Source organism: Staurois parvus, unplaced genomic scaffold (assembly GCF_062004578.1).
Source record: "Staurois parvus isolate SC_StPar_1 unplaced genomic scaffold, SC_StPar_1.0 ptg000423l, whole genome shotgun sequence".
Taxonomy (NCBI): Eukaryota; Metazoa; Chordata; class Amphibia; order Anura; family Ranidae; genus Staurois; species Staurois parvus.
Genome location: NW_028318219.1, coordinates 5227783 through 5251697, shown reverse-complemented (window position 1 = coordinate 5251697; position 23915 = coordinate 5227783). Strand labels below are relative to the sequence as shown.

The window sequence follows — 23915 nt, the reverse complement described above, 5'->3', positions numbered from 1 at the left end:
CTAAGGCCGACCCGCAGAGGCAATCTAACCTTTATCTGAGGGGTGCAGTCATAGCTCTCTTGGTGTATTTCATAATGTTGTGTTCTTGTGGAAGAGCTACACAATTATTGCTCATTAAGCACTACATTTTTTCAGTAATAATGAGCAAAAATACTGCAGCTCTCATTTATGATCATCTTTTATCCTCTTGCTCACTTTGGCAGAATAAAAATCTGAGAGTGATCACCAAAAGAGGCTTTGGGAGCAGCAACACCGTGCAATCTGCTGAGCCCCCTCCTGTGCCAACTTGATGATATACATGCCGCCGCCACCATCACACACCCTTGCAAGCTGCTCTAGTTTTTCCTTGCTTTCCAACCACCTTCAGAGAATTTCAATATAGCCGCCCTCGCATTTCTTTGCCTTCAGACATTCTTTTTAGGCTTCGCTATAGCCTGCTCTAGTATCACCCTACAGCCGCAGGATGCTGTGTGTTTCCTACCCGCCCATCACCAGGGAAGCACCTATTTGCCTGTCATGCCATCTGAAAGTGCCAAACTCCATGTCTCCTGCCTACCCACCACATTAGGAGACCTGCAATGGACTGCAAAGAAGGTGCCCATGGGGCTGTCGCAAGTTTGACATGTCTGATCTACTCCTAGGCAGTAATACAATGCAAAGTGAGCGTACCCCTGAAGATTTGCATGCACAGGAAACATGTCGGGTGGAGCCGCACTTGCTGACGTCACGCCGCCGTTGCCGAAGGTCGGAATGGTGGCCATCTTGGTACACCATTTTATCTTCATTTTTACTTGTTTCCACGTGGATTGTCTTTTCTTCATTATTTAATAAATACTACACTATATACTACTTTTGGCTCCTGTGGTGAGCTATTCCTCATAGGAGAGGGTCCACCTGCGTTTTATGCCCTTGGCTGAGCATTCCTTGCAGGGGCTTCATTGCTGTTACCTGTACCCAGATGAGATGTGCTTACATGCTGTTTACCAGTAGATGTCTGGTGAGTGTACATCTGACAGAGGTGGTGGATTCCCTATTGGATCACTTCACAATATTTCACCGTGATTGCCGTACTTATATCCTTACGGACAATTTATAGCTCCTACTCCGATGATATTTTATGGACTTTATATTATTATTATTATACGGTATTTATAAAGCGTCAATAGTTCGCTCAGCGCTGTACATTACAAAGGGGGACAGAACATGTGACAGAACAACAACAATACAATGCAAAACATGAGGGGATCGAGGGCCCTGCTCTTTCGAGCTTACAATCTAGGAGGGAGGGGATGGTAGCACAGGAGGAGATAGCTGTGGGGGATGGGGTGGTAGGAAGAGTGGAGGAGGTTGGCAAGTTAGCAGGGGGTGGGGTAGGCTTCCCTGAAGAGATGGGTTTTCAGGGTGCGCCTAAAGGAGAGGAGAGTAGGTGATAATCTGATGGGTTGGGGCAGGGAGTTCCAGAGGATGGGTGACACCCTGGAGAAGTCCTGGAGGCGGGCATGGGAGGAGGAGACCAGAGAACTAGAGAGAAGGAGGTCTTGTGAGGAGCGGAGTGTGCGTGCTGGGCGGTACTTGGATATTAGGTCAGTGATGTAGTTCGGGGCAGTATGATGGACAGCTTTGTACGTCAGTGTTAGGATTTTGAATTTGATCCGTTGCGCAATCGGAAGCCAGTGGAGGGATTGGCAGGGGGGGTGGCGGAGATGGAGCGGTTGGAAAGGTGAATGAGTCTGGCAGCCGTATTCAGGATCGACTGAAGCGGGGATAGCCAGCGGCGAGGCAGGCCAGTGAGGAGGGAGTTGCAGTAATCGGGTCGTGATATGATGAGGGAGTGGATGAGCTGTTTAGTGGTTTCTGGGGTTAGGAACGTGCGGATTTATATATTCTCACGTTTATGCTGCACTTTACTGTTTCACATTTATTGAATGATTTATTGAACATTTTTTATTATGCTGCACTTGACTGTTCTGCTGATCAATTTGGTTTTCTCTCGCTATGTGTCAGATTGACTTTGCACTTTATTTTCACTATAATATCATTCACTTATTTTAGTGCTGCACTTTCTATATATTAATACTATGCAAAGACTGAACTGCCAATTTCATCTGCCAAGTCACAGCCTACGGAGGAGAATACATATCTATTCCTAGATTGTAAGCTCCAAGGATCAGGCCCTCCTAACCCTCTTGTATTGAACTGTATTGTTGCTGTATTGTCTCCCGTTATATTGTAAAGTGCTGAGCAAACTGTTGGCGCTATATAAATCCTGTATAATAATAATAATAATAGAGAGGAGAAGAAATGAAAGAATGTACATTGAAAGAAAAAAAAAACAACATTTAAAGAATTCTGGTGGAAGAGGACAGCTACACCAGTTATCTAAAACGAATAAATATGAGTTAAAATTAATATGAGTTAATTAATGATAATTAATAATGAGTTAATTAATGAGTTAATTAATGAATTAATATGAGTTAAAATATGAGTTAAGATACAAAAGCAAATAGCAGGACACAACCAGGGGCGGACTGACCATTTGGAAACTCGGGCACTGCACAAGGGCCCGGGGTCAGTAGGGGGCCCCATGAGATGCCCCTGGTACCTTTTTCATAGGCTTTTTTGAGTTTGGGCAAGGACACAGGGGCCCCATGATCCCCTATTGCCCAGGGCCCCCATGAGTTGTCAGTCTACCCCTGGACACAACACTATTTAATTTTCTTTTATATACCTGTCCTGGGAAAATGACAGTCAGGATGCAGTATGAGCTCACAAAGACAGTTCTTATTATGCTAAACAAGGCCCCTGTAATTTGTAGATGGCCAGCTCACCAGACTTGTTTGGTCTTATCCAGGAATTGCAGTGGATTTGATAGAACAGAATCTCATTGCTGTATTCCTGCTGTTCTGTTCGTCCGCCGACTACAACCATGGTGTCCTTCAGTACCGCAGCAACATGGAAGAAATGTGAAAGGGGCTAAAAAAAGGAAAAAAAAAGACAAAAGTATGAAAAATAAAAACTGATATTAAAGCAAAATCTGTGCTACCCAACAGCATTTCTTTGATTAACTGCAATACCTTTCTTCCCTGAGAGGGGGCAAGCAAGCTCCAAGTCAGGTTAGGATAATATAAACTGTACAGCTCAGGAGAGGGTGTCACAGCCTCCACATGGAACCGATGTCCACCAAACACATAGAAGGCATCAGTAGCTTCATGATATACAGTGGAATGACCATACAGACCTAGGGGGGGAAAAAACGTGGCTTTATTTAATAAGTGTGCCAGTTTAAAAATCAGATATACAGCCTAGTCAATTCTCCAACACTATCTCCTTTCCACTAAATAGCTTTGATTTAACAGGTATGCCAAAGTCAAGTGATACAGGGAGCTGAAGTGACCAAGAGAACTCATTTTACCTCTTCCTGACCTGGACATGTGTGCTATTCTGGATCATGTGATCACAGATATTGGTTTGCAGGCCTCACAGTAGCAAAGTGGTCAGCACTTCCACCTAGTAGCACTAGGGTTGCCAGTTTGAATTTCAACCATGGCACTACCTGCATGGAGTTTGCATAGTTCTCCCTGTGACTGTGTGGGTTTCCTCCGGGTACTTCAGTTTCCTCTCACACTCCAAACACATGCTGGCAGGTTAATTGGCTCCTGTCTAAATGGGCCTAGTATGTATGAATGTGAGTTAGGGACCTTATTATTTTATTTATTTCAGGTACTTATATAGCACTGTCAATTTACACAGCGCTTTACATATATATTGTACATTCACATCAGTCCCTAACCCTCAAGGGGTGTACAATCTAAGGTCTGTAACTCACATTCATACATACACATACTAGGGCCAATTTAGACAGGAGCCAATTAACCTACCAGCATGTCTTTTGGAGTGTGGGAGGAAACCAGAGGACCCGGAAGAAACCCACGCAGGCACTGGGAGAACATGCAAACTCCAGGCAGGTGTTGTCGTGGTTGGGATTTGAACCGACAACCCTAGTACTGCCAGGAGGAAGTGCTAACCATTCAGCCACTGTGCTGCCCTTAGATTGTAAGTTCCTTGAAGCCAGGGGCTGATGTGATATATATGCATAATATATACTGTATATAAAGAGCTGCGTAAATTGATGATGCTATATAAGTACCTGAAATAAATTCATTTGAAAGATGGACAGTTTGGTACCATAGAGAATTTATCATTGTATTAGTTATTAAGAAATTAAAGGTATTCAGTTGTGTCTGTTCCCCTTCGTGATATATGTGAAGGGGAAAATGGAATAGACATTTTATTTATAAAACATTCAATTTCAGTGAAGCAGATTATGGCCTACATTCTGTATTTAGAAGAGATACCACATAACATTCTGTATTTATGCATTGTTTGTGTCACAATGCTATTTACACCTCCATTTATCTGGGACATTGTTTTCTGTCCTGTATTTAGGAGGACTGTGTCATATATAAACAACCCGTGTGAACAACTGTTGTCACCTCAACAGGAAACAGGATTGAAATCAGAAAAGCACACAGACAGTTAGGTTCCCACCCAATGTAGGACATATACATACATTTTATTACAGACCCCCAGCTAATAAGAGCACATTTGAATCCAATATCCTGTTTTATGTTAATCTCCCTGCATGAAGTTCTCCCTGTCTGCTTGTATAATAAATACATCTACTTTTCAATTCAGCTTTTTAAGTCGGAATGTTACTGAAACCCCCTGAGTTTGGGTCTCTGTCACATACATGCTGTTTATTACAAAAAATAAATTTGCATCTGTTTGAAGTGCTGGTCCAAGTGTCAATGATAAATGAATCAAAATTCAGCCAGTTCTGCAGGAATCAGCTAAAATTTCTTAGATTGTAAGCTCCAAGAAGCAGGGCCCTCCTAACCCTCTTGCATTTATTTATTTCAGGTACTTATATAGCACCGTCAATTTACGCAGCGCTTTACATATATATATTTTATATATTCACATCAGTCCCTAACCCTCAAGGGGTGTACAATCTAAGGTCCCTAACTCACATTCATACATATACATATACTATATATAACCTTTTTGTGATATTTTACAATAAATAAAATAAACTAAATTAAAGCATAAAGTGTTCAATAAAAATCACAAAAGTCCAAAAAACCAAAAGTGTCCAATAAAAATGTCCCAAAAAAAAATTGTTTGGTGGAACTTGCCTAGAGCCATGTCTGGAGCTGAAATGTCTATGTTTTAAATGTAAGTGATTATTAAATCTATCCCTATGCTTTGAATATCAGTCCTGAGACCATTGTTTTCTTTCTGAGGACCTTGGAAAAAATGCCTTTGAAGAGAGTATGGAGGATTTCTGATCCATAGTATTGTTAAAGCTTTTCAATACTCACAGAGGGTAATAGTATGTAGTACTATTGTGTGCTGGTTGATGGTGTGCACAGAGTTGCAGTGACCACTGAGTGTTCATAGTTTGATTTGTTTGATTATGCGCACTATAAGAAAGGATTTTTGATTTGAAGAATTTATTCATTTATTATATAAATATAATTTTGCACTATATTGAGAGTTGCACTGGGTGATTACTTTAGTTTACTATGGTAATGCACTAGATTTTGTATCTTTTTATTTTGAGGTTCTTACTGGATGGAATAGGAGTCAATTCTTTTATTTGATGAAAAAGTTTGAAAATTTGGGACTTTTTTGGACATTGTTTGGATTTTTTTTTTTAAAGCTTTAACAATACTATGGATCAGAAATCCTCCATACTCTCTTCAAAGGCATTTTTCCAAGGTCTTCAGAAAGATAAGAATGGTCTCAGGACTGATATTCAAAGCATAGGGATAGATTTAATAATCACTTACATTTAAAACATATACATTTCAGCTCCAGACATGGCTCTAGGCAAGTTCCACCAAAAAATTATTTTATTTTTTTTTGGGACATTTTTTTTGGACACTTTTGGTTTTTTGGACTTTTGTGATTTTTTCTTTGTTTTAATTTAGTTTATTTTATTTATTGTAATATATCACAAAAAGGTTATATATAGTATTGCACTTTCTAGGGAGGAAGAATGACTTTTTGAGGGGTGTAAAGGAGGGGGGTATACATTTATTCATACATACACATACTAGGGCCAATTTAGAGAGGAGCCAATTCACCTACCAGCATGTCTTTGGAGTGTGGGAGGAAACCGGAGTACCCGGAGGAAACCCACGCAGGTACAGGGAGAACATGCAAACTCCAGGCAGGAGGTGCCGTGGCTGGGATTCGAACCAATGACCCTAGTACTGCCAGGCGGAAGTGCTAACCATTTAGCCACTGTGCTGCCCGTATTGAACTGTATTGTTGCTGTATTGTCTCCCATTATATTGTAAAGTGCTGAGCAAACTGTTGGCGCTATATAAATCCTGTATAATAATAATAATTTCAAACCATCTATGGGCAGGCTGGTTGTACTAAAGTCGATATATCGATTGACTTCTGTACAACCAGTCTGTCAGGTTTTTTTTCATGCAATCACTGGTGGTGGCTACAGGCACCAGTGGTGATCACTGTATTCTGTCAGCATTCCACACTGGCGCTATAGGAGGGATTCCCCCATCAACACTGTCTGTGATGATGGGGAAATTGAGCAATTTTCTTTCCTTTAACCCGTGATTGAAGGAAAGAAAATTGATAATGTATGGCCTGCCTTAGACTCACCAGTTGGTGGCGTGCCTGTATGGTGCCCCACTTTCCAGAACTCCAATTCAATGTTGTACTCCAACACACGATTATTGAAGCCGTTCTCAGGGGAGTATCCACCAATCAATACTAAGGATGATCCGCGCCGTGAAGTGAGTGTGTGACCAGCCACCGCTGGCAAGAGAGGATCCTAGAAAAACGTAATGGGTCACTAGGAATGTAGCTTGCAGTAGGCCAAGTCAAACTAGAATCCTGGAATAAAAGCATTTACTTTATACTGAGATGACAAACAAGCCTGTATTCTCTTCCTCTGTTTGTCACACTGTTGCATTTGTCACCTTTGCTAAGAAACATCAAGTGTGAATAAGGTTCATTAACATGACCATGACACTAAAAAAAATATCAACCAAAAAATTTCTTGTTGAAAATAAATAAATAAATAAAACAAAAAGAGTTAACACAAAAAATCACCAGCGCCAAAAAATATTTTGTGAAATAATTCTCAAATAAATGCTGCTGCTCCTTAGTGACAACACTAACAAAAAACATCAAAACGCTCAAATAAAAATAGTAAATAATACAAAAAAAATCATACAGAAAAAAATGATAACAATTAAATAGTCCCACTCCAAAAAATAGAATATGGTGAGTAGAATGAAATTGAAAGTCCTTATTCTAAGACCCTTGACCAGTGTTCACACCCGTTTGTGCTAAAATCACATACCACACTCACCAGATATTGGTGAAAAAAACGCCTTAAGTATGGGCTCAGGCATCCTAGATCCCCTCAACTCAGCCTCCAATCACCAGGTTACCTGTTAAAACACCCTGGAGGAGGGGCGAAACGCATTGACGCATTTCCAGCTTCACCGTCCAACGTACCACGTCACTTCCGGTTAGTGGAGCGCATGCCGGCGTGCTGCGCTTTCAGGGGCCATCTTGCTAGAGGGTGGATTCTAATATGCTGTCATCTATCGCTGACTGAGAGATCTTTACCCTGGGGATGTGGCGTTTTGGCTCCAGATAAATAATAAATGCTGATTACATTCTTTTAACCTCTTGCCGTCCGCCTGCTGTTTATAAACGGCAGGGCGGTGGCAGTCCAGGGGCGGGTTGCTGTTCATAAACGGCACCCGCCTTTTCTAGCTGTGCGCGCTCCCTGGGAACGCGCACCACCGCGATCCGGTGCCCGCTGTGTCCTCCGGACACAGTGAAACACCGATCGTCGGACGGGACCTCTGTACGAGGTCCCGATCATGTGATCACTGATTGGCGAATCAGTGATCACATGCAAAGTAGTAAGCAAGATGTCACCTATGACATCATTGCTTACTACGTGTGAAATCTGTGAATGATCACAGAGGTCACATGGTACAAGGCTATTCACAACAGCCTTGTACCATGTGACAAGCTGTGACCAATCACAGCTCACTCAGTACTTCTCAATGACTGCAAGAATGCAGCCAGAGAGAAGGAGAAATGATTGCTTTTATATCCTATATGGGTGTAAAAGCAATCAGTGTAAAAAAAAAAAAAAAAAAAAAAAAAATCTTCATCACCCCCCACAAGTAGTACAGTGTCACCATGGTGACACTGTACTGCTAGGGTGACAGTATGTAAAAAAAATAAATAAAAATAAAAAATAATAATATAAAAAAAATAAAATAAAAATGTAAAAAAAAAATGTTTAAAAATTATAATTTTTGGTTATAAACTAATTTGGATTTTTTTTTTTTACTAAAAAAATAACGAAATAAATTTTGGCCAAGATTTATGATGAAATATTTAAACAGAAGAAATGCAGCGCTCTTGAAAAAATGATATTAGAAATAATAATAATAATAAACACAGTCCAATAAAAAACAGTGTTCCTTGTTTCCCAGTGAAAATGGTAGAATTTTGCACTAACCAGAACGCGCAAAGGTAATGCGCATATGTGTGTGTATCCTGAAGATCCCTTTATCCACTTAAGGCTGGTCAGGTATATGGCTTGGAAGAATGGAGATCCTACGCCCTCATGTGGTGGAAAGTGATCCAGCAAGTCAGAGCAATGACGATCTAGATGAGCCTCCAAAAGGAACTGGCACAGGAATCCTCTGAGGAAGTGCGTGCGCACGAAACGCGTCAGGTAGGACCCTAGGACGCCGTTGACATCAAGCCGCCGGTGCCACGAGGAGGCCCGGCGGCCATTTTGACATCCAACAGGGTCAGTGTGTTTGCCCATACTTGGCTATTCTTCTGTATTCTGCACCTATGCTGCTTTCAAATAAAGTTTTAATTACTACACTATGAGTGCTCCCCTGTGTCTCCTGTGAGGAGCTTTTCCATCCTTGTAGCCCTTGGGATTCCTGTGCCAGTTCCTTTTGGAGGCTCATCTAGATCGTCATTGCTCTGACTTGCTGGATCACTTTCCACCACATGAGGGCGTAGGATCTCCATTCTTCCAAGCCATATACCTGACCAGCCTTAAGTGGATAAAGGGATCTTCAGGATACACACACATATGCGCATTACCTTTGCGCGTTCTGGTTAGTGCAAAATTCTACCATTTTCACTGGGAAACAAGGAACACTGTTTTTTATTGGACTGTGTTTATTATTATTATTATTTCTAATATCATTTTTTCAAGAGCGCTGCATTTCTTCTGTTTATGTATTTTGGGACTTTTATGTGTTTTCCTATATGTTCAGCTGCTTGCATTTTATATGAGCGCTTACTATATACCACCATTTTTTCCTATGATGAAATATTATTTATTTGCAAAATTGTATTTAAAAAAAACACTTTTCAAAATTTTTGGACTTTTTCATTTACATAGTAAAAAAAAATAAAAATCCCAGCGGTGAATAAATACCACCAAAATAAAGCTTTATCTGTCCCAAAAAAATGGTAAAAAATTCATATGGGTACAGTATTGCATGACCGCGCAATTGTCATTCAAAGTGTGATAGCGCTGAAAGCTGAAAATTGCCCTGGTCAGGAAGGGGGTAAAAGTGTCCGGACAGGAAGTGGTTAGGATGTGAGTGGTTTGGTATTTGCATTCATCCTGTTTGAGTCTTGCACTATTACACGATATACATTTTTTTCTCTGTACCAATCATCTTCCTATGGCGAGTGATCTCTGGTGGTCCTGGAGGTTGGAGGCTGATATAAACTACGGCTTGGAGTTCTGAGGCATATATCTTTACCTGCATTGGGGGATGTCCATCTTAACCTGGTGATTGGAGGCTGAGTTGTGGGGATCTAGGATTCCTGAGCCCATACTTGAGGCGTTTTTTTCACCAATATCTGGTGAGTGTGGTATGTGATTTTAGCACAAACGGTGTGAACACTGGTCAAGGGTCTTGGAATAAGGACTTTCAATTTAATTCTACTCACCATATTCTATTTTTTGGAGTGGGACTATTTAATTATTATCATATTTTTCTGTATGATTTTTTTTTGTACTTTTTTTTATTTACTATATTTTTTTGAGTGTTTATTTATTTGCGTTGTTTTGATGTTTTTTATTAAAACAAAAAGAGTGTTAGTTTACAGAATCTTTACAACACTAAACAACCTAAGAAATATTTACATCCAACATGTTTCTGGGCATGTCAGATGTCCATGCTATTTTCATTCTTTCACCATTGATGTGCTTTATAAATGTGCCTTATTTGTTCAATTTTGAAAAAGGACCTGAATTCTGGAAGTTGTGCCCAGAAAAAAAGGCAGGCACAGGACAAGGGACTAGTCATCAGTATTGCCTATGGTTTCCCTACAGCTGATCTTTTCCCCATTACAGGCACATGCATGTTTTGTTCTGTGCTGTGTCTCTGTAAGAAGGTGGCCATCTTGGTAGAGGCAAGGAGAACAGTGAGCAGCACAGTAATGACATCTCCAAATCTCCTGAAACTAGTAGCCTGAGGTAGCAGTGCCTTAACCACTTCAAGTCCGGACACTTTCACCCCCTTCCTGTCCAGGCCAATTTTTACCTTTCAGCACTATCACACTTTGAATGACAATTGCGCGGTCATGCAACACTGTACCCATATGAAATTTTTTAGCATTTTTTTCAGACAGATAAAGCTTTATTTTTGTGGTATTTATTCACCACTGGGATTTTAATTTTTTTTGCTATGTAAATGAAAAAGTCCAAAAATTTTGAAAAAAGTGTTTTTCTTATAAAATTTTGCAAATAAATAGTATTTCATCATAAATCTTGGCCAAAATGTATTCAGTTATCTTTTTAGTAAAAAAAAAATAACCCAAATTAGTTTATAACCAAAAATTATAATTTTTAAACATTTCTTTATATTATTATTTATGTTTTTTTTACATACTGTCACCCTAGCAGTACAGTGTCACCATGGTGACACTGTACTACTTGTGGGGGGTGATGAAGATTTTTTTTTTTTTTACACTGATTGCTTTTACACCCATAAAGGCTGTAACAGCGATCACTTCTCCTTCTCTCTGGCTGCATTCTTGCAGCCATTGAGAACTACTGTGTGAGCTGTGATTGGTCACAGCTTGTCACATGGTACAAGGCTGTTGTAAATAGCCTTATACCATGTGACCTCTGTGATCATTCACAGATTTCACACATAGTAAGCAATGATGTCACAAGTGACAACTTGCTTACTACTCTGCATGTAATCACTGATTGGCTAACGAGTGATCACATGATCGGGACCTCACACAGAGGTCCTGTCCGATGATTGGTGTTCCATTGTATCCGGAGGACACAGCGGGCACCGGATCGCGATGCTGCGTGCTCCCAGGGAGCGCGCACAGCTAGAAAATGCGGGTGCCGTTTATGAACAGCAACCCGCCCCTGGAGTGCCACTGTCCTGACATTTATAAACAGCAGGCGGACGGCAAGTGGTTAAATCTCGCACTGCAGATATATAGCTACTAGGCTTCAGACAAGGGGTACACATTCACATACCAGGAGGTGCGCTGCATTTTTTCTTGAGGAATTTAAAAATAAAAAGGTAAATTTTTCAGGGTGCTGTTTAAGCCCAATTAACATTTCTAGATGCTCCCTAAAACATAGCAGATAGTCTTTTTTTCTTCTTTCATTTCCACATTAAAACTCCAGCTTATAATTATTTCTTACAGCTTGGGATTTTATATGGAAGGATGAGTGCAGGATTGGTGTATATATTAAGGCTCCATGTACACGGGACGTTTGGAAAACACTTCTGAACAATGGAAACTGTCTGCTGGAAAATATAGGTTCAAAAAAGTCTGGTTAGCCGCGTTTGCATACCGCGTTTATGAGCATTTGCGTTTAGAAGCGTTTTTTAAAGATAACCTCAGGAGACCTTCCAAAATGCACTGAAAAACAGTAAAAAATTAACTATTTCAGATATTTTCAGAGAATTAGAGAGCAGAAGCAGAGAGAGCAGTATGTGTTGAGATTAGCTGTCCTTTTTTTTTTGTGGTGTTGTGATGTGTTCCAGCTCATTTCTGTCCAGAAATTATTGCAGCAGTGTCTAACATATTTTCTTTCATGCGAAACCTCAAAGTATTGTGTACCAGGTCCATCTGAGTTATGGGAAAATGCTTTGCATGCATTTTTCATGATGACAGCATCTGGAAATAGAAGAGTTAAAAAAAAATTCCAAACGCAAACAGTTATAAACGCGGTTAGCCCGTTTACAAGCATTTGAACCACTGATAAAATCTACTCCTGAACGCAAGTTTGGTACGTTCAAAAAAACGAATGTAAACTAAACTACCTGTAAATGACTGTAAACGACGATGTGTACATGGACACATAAGAAAACATTAGGGAGAGTTCAGGGGCTGCTGAAAAAAACGCAGAAAAGCTCCTAAACGTGAGATTATCAGCTGCAGTGTACATGGAGCCTAAGGCTACATTGCCAATTTGTATTTTTGAGCTTTTAGCTGCATGTATACAGTAGAAAATTAACTATTTCAGACATTTTGAGAGAAATAGAGAGAGCAGAAGCAGAGAGAGCAGTATTGGTTGAGATTAGCTGTCTTTTTTTTTGTGGTGTTTGGATGTGTTTCAGCTAATTTCTGTGCAGAAATTATTGCAGCAGTGTCTAACATATTTTCTTTTAGCTGCATGTAAACAGTAAAAATTTTTTTTGAGCTTTTAGCTGCACGTATACTTCAACTATAAAGATTTTTGTATGGCTTTAAATTGCGCTAATAATTTCAAAATTTTCACACTGCCAGTAAGAATTCTCTCTTTTTATGGTGACATCACTTAGAGCAGCGGTTCTCAACCTGGGGGTCGCGACCCCTTTGGGGGTCGAACGACCATTTCCCAGGGGTTGCTAAGACCATCGGAAAACACATATTTCCGATGGTCTTAGGAACCGAGACACCGCTCCTCGCCGCCGCCGCCGCCACCGCCGTCTCCAGGTGTGGGCGGGATGACATGCCGCCCCTGTCATCTGGACACACCTCGAGATCAATCCTCGCCTGTGATTGGCCGCCGGCACTGTAGCTCAGGAGAGGCACACAGGCGGCCAATCACCGGCAAGGAGGTGGAGCTTGGAGAGGAGGAGCCGAGCGGCACCGCGAAGATCGAGCGAGTGAAGAGGAGGAGAGCAGCCGGAGAAGGAAGACATCTGACAGGTAAGTGTCGGTACCATGGGAGAGGGAGGGAGCGAGCGAGCCCAGGCTGGAGCAGGGGTCTGCAAGGTAAGTATCATTGGTGTCAGTGGGAATAGTGCCCCATCATTGGTGTCACTAATACCAATGATGGGGCACTATTCCTCCCACTGACACCAACGATGGGACACTATTCCTCCCACTGACACCAATGATGGGGCACTATTCCTCCCACTGACACCAACGATGGGGCACTATTCCTCCCCCAAATGACACCAACGATGGGGCACTATTCCTCCCCCACTGACACCAAGGATGGGGCACGATTCCTCCCCCCACTGACACCAACGATGGGGCACAATTCCTCCCCCCACTGACACCAAGGATGGGGCACTATTCCTCCCCCCACTGACACCAAGGATGGGGCACTATTCCTCCCCCCACTGACACCAAGGATGGGGCACTATTCCTCCCCCCACTGACACCAAGGATGGGGCACTATTCCTCCCCACACTGACACCTATGATGGGGCACTATTCCCCCCACTGACACCTATGATGGGGCACTATTCCCCCCACTGACACCAATGATGGGGCACTATTCCCCCCACTGACACCTATGATGGGGCACTATTCCTCCCCCCACTGACACCAATGATGGGGCACTATTCCTCCTCCCACTGACACCAATGATGGGGCACTATTCCTCCCACTGACAGCAATGATGGGGCACTATTCCTCCCACTGATACCGATGATGAGGCACTATCTCTCCCACTGACACCGATGATGGGGCACTATTCCTCCCACTGACACCGATGATGGGGCACTATTCCTCCCACTGATACCGATGATGGGGCACTATTCCTCCCACTGATACCGATGATGGGGCACTATTCCTCCCACTGACACCGATGATGGGGCACTATTCCTCCCACTGACACCGATGATGGGGCACTATTCCTCCCACTGATACCGATGACGGGGCACTATTCCTCCCACTGATACCGATGACGGGGCACTATTCCTCCCACTGATACCGATGACGGGGCACTATTCCTCACACTGACACCGATGACGAGGCACTATTCCTCCCACTGACACCGATGACGAGGCACTATTCCTCCCACTGACACCAATGACGGGGCACTATTCCTCCCACTGATACCAATGACGGGGCACTATTCCTCCCACTGATACCAATGACGGGGCACTATTCCTCCCACTGACACCAATGATGGGGCACTATTCCTCCCACTGATACCAATGATGAGGCACTATTCCTCCCACTGATACCAATGATGGGACACTATTCCTCCCACTGATACCAATGATGGGGCACTATTCCCCCCCACTGACACCAATGATGGGGCACTATTCCTCCCACTGATACCAATGATGAGGCACTATTCCTCCCACTGATACCAATGATGGGGCACTATTCCTCCCACTGACACCAATGATGGGACACTATTCCTCACACTGACACCAATGATGGGGCACTATTCCTCCCACTGATACCAATGACGGGGCACTATTCCTCCCACTGACACCAATGACGAGGCACTATTCCTCCCACTGACACCAATGACGGGGCACTATTCCTACCACTGATACCAATGACGGGGCACTATTCCTCCCACTGACACCAATGACGGGGCACTATTCCTCCCACTGACACCAATGACGGGGCACTATTCCTCCCACTGACACCAATGACGGGGCACTATTCCTCCCACTGACACCAATGACGGGGTACTATTCCTCCCACTGACACCAATGATGGTGCACTATTCCTCCCACTGACACCAATGATGGGGCACTATTCCTCCCAATGACACCAATGACGTGGCACTATTCCTCCTACTGCAAAATTACAGTTATGAAGTAGCAACGAAAATAATTTTATGGTTGGGGGTCACCACAACATGAGGAACTGTATTAAGGGGTCGCGGCGCTAGAAAGGTTGAGAACCACTGACTTAGAGCTTCAATGCAACTGTGTATATGCTTGTTTTGATGGTATACATTCTAATACTTTATCTGTGATGTTTTTGAATGGCTGACTGACAGTTTCACAAGACAGCATTGCTGCGCAAAGTAAACAGCACTATGGAAAGACAGAAGCTACCTCAAGTACTCACCGATTCTCTCCGCCATTGCAGGGTAGTGAGATTCAACACCCAAAAGTCACTGTAGGCTCCATAATTTGTTAGGCCTCCTAGAACATACATGGCATTACGAACAGGATTATAAGCAGCCGCATGAAAGTATCGAGGACTTGGTCCAGGTCCTCCTCCCTCGGTTCCAGCCAACATCTGTGTCCAGCGACGTTCAGACACAGAATACCTAGAGCAGAGACCATAAAAGATAAAGACAATTCCAGGCAACAAAGCATTAGGTGGGCCAGTATTGATATTCTGTAAACCCAGCAACTGTGAAAAGCCAGTCCATCTATCTTAATGTGAAGGACATGTCTCATTTATAACAAACAGCGGACATCACCATCTACTCTATCTTGCTAGGTCACTCTGCACCACAAATAAAAATCTCAAAAAGTGTCCATAAAAACAATAACCAAGAAGTCACTAATTGAAATCAGTGTATAAATATATACAAGTGTCCTTCAAAAATAAAGTCACATAGTAGTATTTCAAAACCCTGGTGTTAAAGCCTTCCACGTGATTCCCACGATCAAAATAGAACCTCAAAAAAAGAAAATTTACATAGTGCCTTATCTAGTATTGACACTTGTTGGTTGTTTATTTAGCGCTGAGAGTGATTCACTGTCACAGCTGACACATTCGGTAGATGGTCTTTCACATGTGTAGAATATGTAATGGTTTAAATGCTGATTAAAAGGTACCTGCATGACTACATGTTGATTGTGTGTGCGTATATGACTTGTTTTTAGTTATTGCACCCAGCATTTCTATTACAACCCCTATGTGTAATATCTTGCGGAATAAAAATAGAGTGTCACTAGGAGTGTAATTCCTGGACACTGTGTCTAACATCCTCTCTTGTTTGCGTCACCAAACAAATTCATAGTTTAATAACGGACTCTGATCTGATTGGTGGCTGTGAGAACCTATTTAGCAATGGCTTTTTTACATCAGTATTTTTGTGCATGAAATTATTATTATTATTATTATACAGTATTATTATTATTATACAGTATTTATAAAGCGCCAATAGTTCGCTCAGCGCTGTACATTACAAAGGGGGACAGAACATGTGACAGAACAATACCAATACAATGCAAAACATGAGGGGATCGAGGGCCCTGCTCTTTCGAGCTTACAACCTAGGAGGGAGGGGATGGTGGCACAGAAGGAGATAGCTGTGGGGGATGGGGTGGTAGGAAGAGTGGAGGAGGTTGGCAGGTTAGCAGGGGGTGGGGTAGGCTTCCCTGAAGAGATGGGTTTTCAGGGTGCGCCTAAAGGAGAGTAGGTGATAATCTGATGGGTTTGGGCAGGGAGTTCCAGAGGATGGGTGACAACCTGGAGAAGTCCTGGAGGCGGGCATGGGAGGAGGAGACCAGGGAACTAGAGAGAAGGAGGTCTTGTGAGGAGCGGAGTGTGCGTGCTGGGTGGTACTTGGATATTAGGTCGGTGATGTAGTACGGGGCAGTATAGTGGACAGCTTTGTACGTCAGTGTTAGGATTTTGAATTTGATCCGTTGCGCAATCGGAAGCCAGTGGAGGGATTGGCAGAGGGGGGTGGCGGAGATGGAGCGGTTGGAAATGTGAATGAGTCTGGCAGCCGTATTCAGGATCGACTGAAGCGGGGATAGCCAGCGGCGAGGCAGGCCAGTGAGGAGGGAGTTGCAGTAGTCGAGTCGTGATATGATGAGGGAGTGGATGAGCTGTTTAGTAGTTTCTGGGGTTAGGAACGTGCGGATTTTGGCAATGTTGTGGAGGTGGAGTCTGCACGAGTTTGTTAAAGATTGGACTTGGGGCTGGAAGGATAGGTTGGAGTCCAGAATGACACCAAGTACTCTGGCCTGCGGGGCAGGTTTGATGGTAGCGTTGTTGGATGTGACGGAGAAGTCAATGGGGGGTGGTGTCCGGGCTGGGGGGAGGACAAGAAACTCGGTTTTGGAGAGGTTCAGTTTAAGGAAGTGGAGCGACATCCAATCTGATATGTCACTCAGTAGGTGTGTGATTCGGGCAGAGACTGAGGGGGTGAGATGGGGGGTTGAGAGATAGATTTGTGTGTCGTTGGCATAGAGGTGGTAGTTGAAGCCGTGAGAGTGTATGAGTTGGCCAAGGGAGGAGGTGTAGATGGAGAAGAGAAAGGGCCCGAGGACAGAGCCTTGAGGAACCTCAACAGAGAGGGGGAGTGAGGGGGAGGTGGTAGCATTATAGGTAACGCGAAAGAGCATTGCGTCAAAGTGTGTGCTCCAGCATCACCAGATTGGGCAACATAGTGGCTTAGTGGTTAGAACTTCTGCCTTGCAGCACTGGGATCCTCAGTTCATATACCAGTCATGACAATACTTGCATGGGATTTGCATGTTCTCCCTGTACATACATGGGTTTCATCCCACATTCTAAGACATACCAGTAGGTTAACTAGTTCCTGTCTAAACTGGCAACAATGTGTGTAAGTATGCACATGAAATAGGGACTGCAAATTGTAAGCTCCTTAATGGCAGAGACTGATGGGAATGTACATTAGATAAGTACAGTGCAGCATAAATTGTTCTCACTATTTAAAATACATGTAATAAATAATAATAATCATATCAAACAGAGTGGGGTGGACTAGTGCAATCCCACAACTTCTGAATGAAAAACTGAACTGCTTAGCGGGCAGGCTGTGATCTAGGAATCTCAAGGTTTCATTTTGAATTCTGAACAGAGTGAACCTTTAGAAGATGCAAAGAAATTGTGAGCAGACTGGATGTGAGGAAGCAGAATAAATATCAATCTGTGGATTACCTATAAACACTGCCCAGCACTCCATCCCGTAATGACAAGCCCCCAAACATCCAGAGAGTATTCTCTGGGCCTTCCACCATGGTATGCCCAAGGCGGTGCAGAAAGCGACTTGCTGTATCCTGAAAAAGAGATTGCGACTGTTGACAGTGGCTACTGCAATACAATGAACGCCAATTATTGCTGAAGTAGTCTACACTTACCGCTGTAAGTTGAGGGTCCATGAGACTTTCCCACACAATCTTTCCAGAGTCTAGATAGACTGAGCAGTCATCTCCGGCATAACCAGGAGAACAGAAGCATACGCCAAGCGTCTGCAGAGACACAAAATATCATCAAAAGAGGTATTTTTAAAAGTAGACCATCCATCATGGATCCATCACTTTCCCACAGTAGAAATATAATAGTCTCCAACCTTATCTTCATATGCATAAAGAGAAAAGTTGGACACTTGATGCATGGAGTGCTCCAGTTTACCCTTGTGTTTGGATTACAGTTTATCACGTGCTAATGCAATGCATGGGGGTTTGTGCCTAATCTCTGCCTAAATACATACATACATACAAGAGGTAAACCTGCACAAATATTACCCTGAAGGCCCATGTAACTGCCATAAGGTCCACCACACAAAACAAACTATGTCTACAAAGCTGCATCTGTCTGCCTCATGGCCTATAGGGGCAACAGTATCATTTAAAGCTATGCAGGATAAAATTAAAGCGGATCGCCACCAAAAAGGGGAAGTTCCACTTAAAAACTTTGTCTCCCGCTCCCCGGTAAGGATTGGCACCTTTGGGGAGCGGAGGGGGAGCGGGTACCCAAATTTGACAGGTATCCGCTCCCACTTCAGGTGACATCGCCTAAGGGGGAAGTTGTCCTCCCCCCTCCCTACCCATAGACTTCTACAGGAATATTCACAAAGCGCAGCGCTTGTCGCGCATGCGCAGTGGGCACCCGGCTGTGAAGCCGCAAGTTGTCACAGCCGGGTACCCACACTGAAGATGCCGGCACTACGGAGAGAAGACGGCCGGTGAAACCAGCCATGGTGAGGACACCGCTGGACCGAGGGACAGGTAAGTGTCTGTACTTTAAAAGTCAGCAGCTATAGTTTTTGTAGCTGCTGACTTTTACATTTTATTAATTCAGCTGGAACTCCGCTTTAAAGGGTCAAGCCACCAAAAACTAACATACAGTTGCGCTCAAAAGTTTGCATACCCTGGCAGAAATTGTGAAATTTTGGCATTGATATTGAAAATATGACTGAGCAGGCCAAAAAATGCTCTTTTATTGAGGGATGATGATCATATGAAGCCATTTATTATGAAATAGTTGTTTGGCTCCTTTTTAAATCATAATAATAACAGTAATCACCCAAATGGCCCGGATCAAAAGTTTACATACCCTGGAATGTTTGGCCTTGGTACAGACACACAAGGTGACACACACGGGTTAAAATGCCAATTAGAGGTTAATGTCCCACATCTGTGGCTTTTTAAATTGCTATTAGTGTCCCAACACTGGCACCACCTGCCTGGAGTTTGCATGTTCTCCCTGTGACTGCGTGGGTTTCCTCCGGGTACTCCAGTTTCCTCCCACACTACAAAGACATGCTGGTAGGTTAATTGGCTCCTGTCTAAATTGTCCCTAGTATGTGTATGTATTAATGTGAATTAGGGACCTTAGATTGTACGCTCCTTGAGGGTTAGGGACTGATGTGAATGTACAATATATATGTAAAGTGCTGCGTAAATTGACAGCGTTATATAAGCACCTGAAATACAATACAATACAAATACATTAGTGTCAGTGTAAAAATAGTCAGTGAGTTTGTTAGCTCTTACGAAGAAGCACTGACTAGGCTAGATACTGAGCCATGGGGATCAGAAAAAAACTGTCAAAAGTCCTGCGTAACAAGGTAATGGAACTTTATAAAGATGGAAAAGGACATAAAAAGATGTCCAAGGCCAAACATTCCGGGGTATGTAAACTTTTGATCATGGCCATTTGGGTGATTTCTGTTATCATTATGATTTAAAAAGAAGCCAAACAACTATTTGATAATAAATGGCTTCAAATGATCATCATCCTTCAATAAAAAAGCATTTTTTGGCATGATCAGTCATATTTTCAATATCAATGCCAAAATTTCACAATTTCTGCCAGGGTATGTAAACTTTTGAGCACAACTGTATTACTCTCTGTTAGATGCTAAAGAGTTAAACCACCTGACAATTTCTTGTTTCCTTAAGGAAATCTATTGGTGAGATCTCGGTTTAGCTGTCAGGTCTGCATACTCACTGTGGCTATAATGGGAATCTTCAGTCTCCCTGTTGAGTTATTTATATTATATTAAAGAGAACGTAACGGGAGGAGCTGAAACACACAGAGACTGGCAGTTATGCTTTATAGAAGAGAGATCTCACTGCAGAAGCATATAAGACCTAAACGAAGCAAGGGACTGACTCCGTACACCAGGTTGTTAGAGCATGACCTTCAAAAGTCATTTTTGATTTGACACATTTGTACATGCATGCTCTTTTATTTATGTTATGATATATGATATAAAAAAAAATATATATATATATATACACATATATATATATATACATATATATATATACACGTAAATACAATAGATTAGACTTTAGGAGTGAACACACAATTGACAGTCACTTTGCTGCCCTTCCTATAGTTCGCCTGCCAGGGAAACATGGAGGTTGCCATTACAGCCATCTGTTGTGCAAAATTCTAGCTGTGCAGCTTTCATGCCTTCACATGAGTGCACATCAGAAGTTCTGACTTATACGCTGGTCAATAAAATCTATCTGCTGCCTCTTGGTTTGGCGTCAATGTCTCCTGAATCAGCTCCTTGCCTACTGGACAGAGTTGATGATAATGGTGAGCAACTGAGCCAGGAAGATGAACTGCCTAATCAGGAACTGTGTGTGTGTGTGTTGGAATATGTAAATCACAAGGACAGAACTGCAAATCCATTAACAAGTAAATCAGCTTCTGAGTTCACTTGAGAAGGAATGGGTCAACAGTGTCTCACCTGGTTACAGACCCCTCTGCCAACATCCGCGGAGCAGTTCCGGGGACAGACATTGCGAAGGCAGTAAGGGCCAGACAGCGGGCTCTTGCAGACACAGCTCTGTCCCCGGCACACCTTATTGGGTTCACAAGGAGGGTAACATTCATGCACAGTGTAAGTGGCATTAAAACCAGAGGGCTCTGTGTTATTTGCTTCATAATACACAACAAGGATCCCTAGGGAAAAAAAATACATAGAAATATATTGTTAACATGTAATGTAAATACTGTAGGTTGTCATGCAGGTTGTCAATATACTGAGTACCACTAGTTTGCATTTGAGGAAACCTGTAAAAAGGAGAATCTCTATCTCATTATAAATGTAAACCCCACCTCCACCATTCAATAGTCAATAGCCACTGATATTTTGGCATTTGACAATTGATCCACAGGAGCAGGTCCTGATATTGGGAGGGGGCAGAGCTTAATCGTGACTTTAGAAGATGCCAAGGGGGCTCCATGGGGATAGACCAGAAAAGTAACAAAGATACATGCAAGTATTCAACAACATTGGAGGATGTTGCTTCAGTTTCTGTTCAGTGTGACAACAATCAAATAGGAATTTGGGGGATTTATCTTCACTTCCTTTTCTGTTTAAGACTCATTAGACAGGAAGGAAGAACACAAAGACAGCAAGTTGCCAGAGATTCTAATCTTCTGAAGGTAGCAGCCTATAACCCAGGGTCTATGAATATCAAGGCTGTGTCCTGTACTGTGAGATTAAGGTGGAAGCATTTTTTTTTTTTTTCCATAATCAATTTTTATTATTGAAAATAAGACATACAGCCGTAAAATTGTCATTACAGCCAGTATCATAATCCTCAACAACAGAAAAACACACAATAAAGGATAAATGCATCAAAAACAAATCATATTGGAATAGAAAGAATCATTCCCTCATAAGGCACTCTAGCACCATCTGGACATATCTAGTTGAACAAAACATACAGTCAAAGGCTCAACATAGAAAATTTGTTTTGAACAATGTGTTCCCAACTATGTAAGAAACCTACACAATACAAAAGCATTGAACCTGTGAGGTTTCATTATGGAGAATCCGTCATGTTACTTGTGTTATATGAGGCACATGGTTTTACTAACAACATGACACACCAATAAAAACTGATACATTGAAAGACTGGAGAGCAAAGAAAAGAAAAATATCCAATGGTGAAGCGGAGGGAAGACAGCGTTCATCAATGTGTTTATTATGATCAACAAGCTATACTAAAAAAGAATATAAACAAATATAGAATAGAAAGGTGGACCAGAAAACTGACAGAAGAAAGAGCAAACAAGAAAGAAAGAAAGAAGAAGAACATAGAAGAAGAGAAAGAAGAAGAACACAGAAGAAGAAAGAGAAAGAAGAAAAAAAAGGAAAAAGAGAGAAAAAAAAGGGGGGGGGGATAGGACCAAAGGGGAAGTTATCCCCTTCCCACATCCCCATCCGAGGAGTAGGATTCAACCCCGCCCCAGGGGATTCTATCCAGATCATTCAAGCCATGTATCATGGTATGGAAGATGCTGCCCATCTCCAGGAGAACCGGACCCCAATGGGGTACATGAGTACGATTTAATCATCCCGCAAAAATTTTGCGGCAATCCTCAGAGAGTTTATAGTGTACCCAGCAAGCCCAAGTTCTATAGTACGACGAGTATCTATCATGAGCCGCGTCGATCAACTCCTCCATCGCGGAAGCATTTTTTAATGTGATAAATGAGCGCAGATCTGTACCTGTAGATGCCTCAACAGTCAATGGTGCTTCACCCCGTCCACGTCCACAGAATGCTCCCAGCAAGCTGCGATCAGACTGCAGGAGCCCTGTGTCCAGGAAAGCCGGATTCCCATCAAACACATAGACATAGCTATGCTGTAAAGAGAGAGGATGACAGGAATGAAGTTCAAAAACCAAAGAGTAATCGTTCTGCTTAGTAGCATGTGTTGAAATACTGCATATTAGTAATTCATAAACTCTCATGGACATCCAGCACATAGTGAGCTTCCAGCAGGTGCAACAAGTTTTAGAAGACAGATTTACTAGCTAATGCTCTAAACAGACCTAAATAGAAGGGAGCTCAGAGGACACAGACAGCAGTGAGCCACATGAAAAGGACACATTCCCATCCCTTCACCTAGCAGAGATGGAACCATCTTGTTTAGTCACAGGATGCTAAAAAGGTCAGTGATGTGCTTCCATTAGAAATTCCAGCATGCCTTGGCAGCTATAAGTAATGGAGGTACCATGTATGAAATGTGTTTAATTAAAAACAATGAGAATAAAAACAAAGTTTAAAAAAATGAGTTTATAAACTTGAAAACTAAAATAAAAAATTAAATAAAGGCCCAAAATCTAGAATACTTCCCATTTTTTTCAGAAAACAATATAGGTTACCGTGCAGGGGATATTGAAGTCCGGCTGCAGGCTGAAGCTAAGCCTTGGGCAGTTGTCCTCTAGGTGACAGGGCTCCGAGTGAGAAGATACATTCAGCACCCACAGACAATATGAGCCGCCTGGAGAGCCCAGAGCAGAGGAAGACACATTGGTAATCAGCTGGCGGCCCTGGCATTCAAGATAACAAGTCCCACCATTCCTATGAAAACAGAAGCAGTAGTAAGATTTTAAACAATCCTAATGT

The 23915-nt window shown here is 42.4% G+C and overlaps 1 protein-coding gene across 1 annotated transcript in view; it reads right to left on the bottom strand.

Moving 5' to 3' along the window:
• MEGF8 (multiple EGF like domains 8) overlaps window positions 1-23915 on the bottom strand; it is a 106627-nt gene that overhangs the window by 36753 nt on the left and 45959 nt on the right. Inside the window, 9 exon segments of the mRNA XM_089687375.1 lie at window positions 2829-2973; window positions 3075-3238; window positions 6694-6865; window positions 15390-15594; window positions 18192-18310; window positions 18392-18502; window positions 21241-21455; window positions 23014-23149; window positions 23672-23870. Of these exon segments, the coding sequence (XP_089543501.1) occupies window positions 2829-2973; window positions 3075-3238; window positions 6694-6865; window positions 15390-15594; window positions 18192-18310; window positions 18392-18502; window positions 21241-21455; window positions 23014-23149; window positions 23672-23870 (1466 nt within the window).